Here is a 1051-nt window from a genome sequence, read left to right on the forward strand (position 1 = left end):
TATGTGACACGAACTCTGTGTCACAGAGGCCTTAAGAGTGAACTGAAAACAACAGAGTAGCTAAAATCAAAATCGATCATTATGCGAGCGAAAATGAAGATCGGGCACGCACAAAGAAGACAAGAAAGATATTGAATCTTAAAGAGAGCGAGAACACGAGTCACAAGGGGAACGGTCATCAAGATAATTACCAGGTGTGAATCCTTGACTGAAGGTAAAACTAGCTTGCAAGTCCATTAAAAAAACCAAAGGATTGCGGGTGAAAACGGAGAACGGGAAACCCGAAACCCCACCCGAAACCCGACAGGGCAACCCGAAACCCGAACTCTCATCCAAGTGAAGGCTGTTATCCAAGGGCGAACTGATCCCAAGGAAACCAGAAACCCGAACTGTTATCCGAGTGAAGACTGTCATCCGAGTGCGAACTCATCCCAAGGAAACCAGAAACCCGAACTGTTATCCGAGTGAAGACTGTCCTCCAAGTGCGAACTGATCCCAGGGAGACTCCCTTAGGGAGTCCATTAACAACGATCCAAGGCCAAACTGATCGTAGGGCAACCTGCGCTGTTCATGCAGTTCTCATGCAGTCTGACTGACACTTCAGATATTTACTGATAGTTTCAAATTATCCCATGACCGGACGTTGTCCGATCGCACGCAGAGGCCCGGAGGTGGCAGTATACGCTTGGCACGCTCCCCAGGACTTCATCATTCAACATCTTCCCCACCTGATACTGGTGACTCTCAGAGAGACTTGCAGAGGCGCGGCATGTATATACATGCAGCACATGTATGTAAACATGCAGACTGAAACCAGAACTGTAGATTTTTCAGCTCTCAGAAGACTTGTTCCTAATGCGAATCACACGCTGTGAAATCGCTGTGGAGTCGACAAGCTCTACCATACGTTTCGTGTTTTAAACGGGAGCTGTTGGAACACAAGGCTCCTTCCACCGCTAACAGGTTGTTAGTAACCACCACGTCGTAAGAATCCGAGAACCATTGTCCGACACTGGAGACACATGAAAGCAAGGACGTCCCCCAAGGATAA

The 1051-nt window shown here is 48.0% G+C and overlaps 1 protein-coding gene across 1 annotated transcript in view; it reads right to left on the reverse strand.

Moving 5' to 3' along the window:
* Positions 1-31: 31 nt before the first annotated feature.
* Positions 32-1051, reverse strand: part of Pmar_PMAR029707 (hypothetical protein) — a gene marked incomplete at both ends in the record, with an annotated part of 5936 nt that continues 4916 nt past the window's right edge. Inside the window, one exon of the mRNA XM_002781427.1 lies at positions 32-42. Within this exon, the coding sequence (XP_002781473.1) occupies positions 32-42 (11 nt within the window). The remainder of the gene's footprint in view (positions 43-1051) is intronic.

The sequence above is a fragment of the Perkinsus marinus genome, assembly GCF_000006405.1.
Source record: "Perkinsus marinus ATCC 50983 genomic scaffold scf_1104296942480, whole genome shotgun sequence".
Lineage (NCBI taxonomy): Eukaryota > Perkinsozoa > Perkinsida > Perkinsidae > Perkinsus > Perkinsus marinus.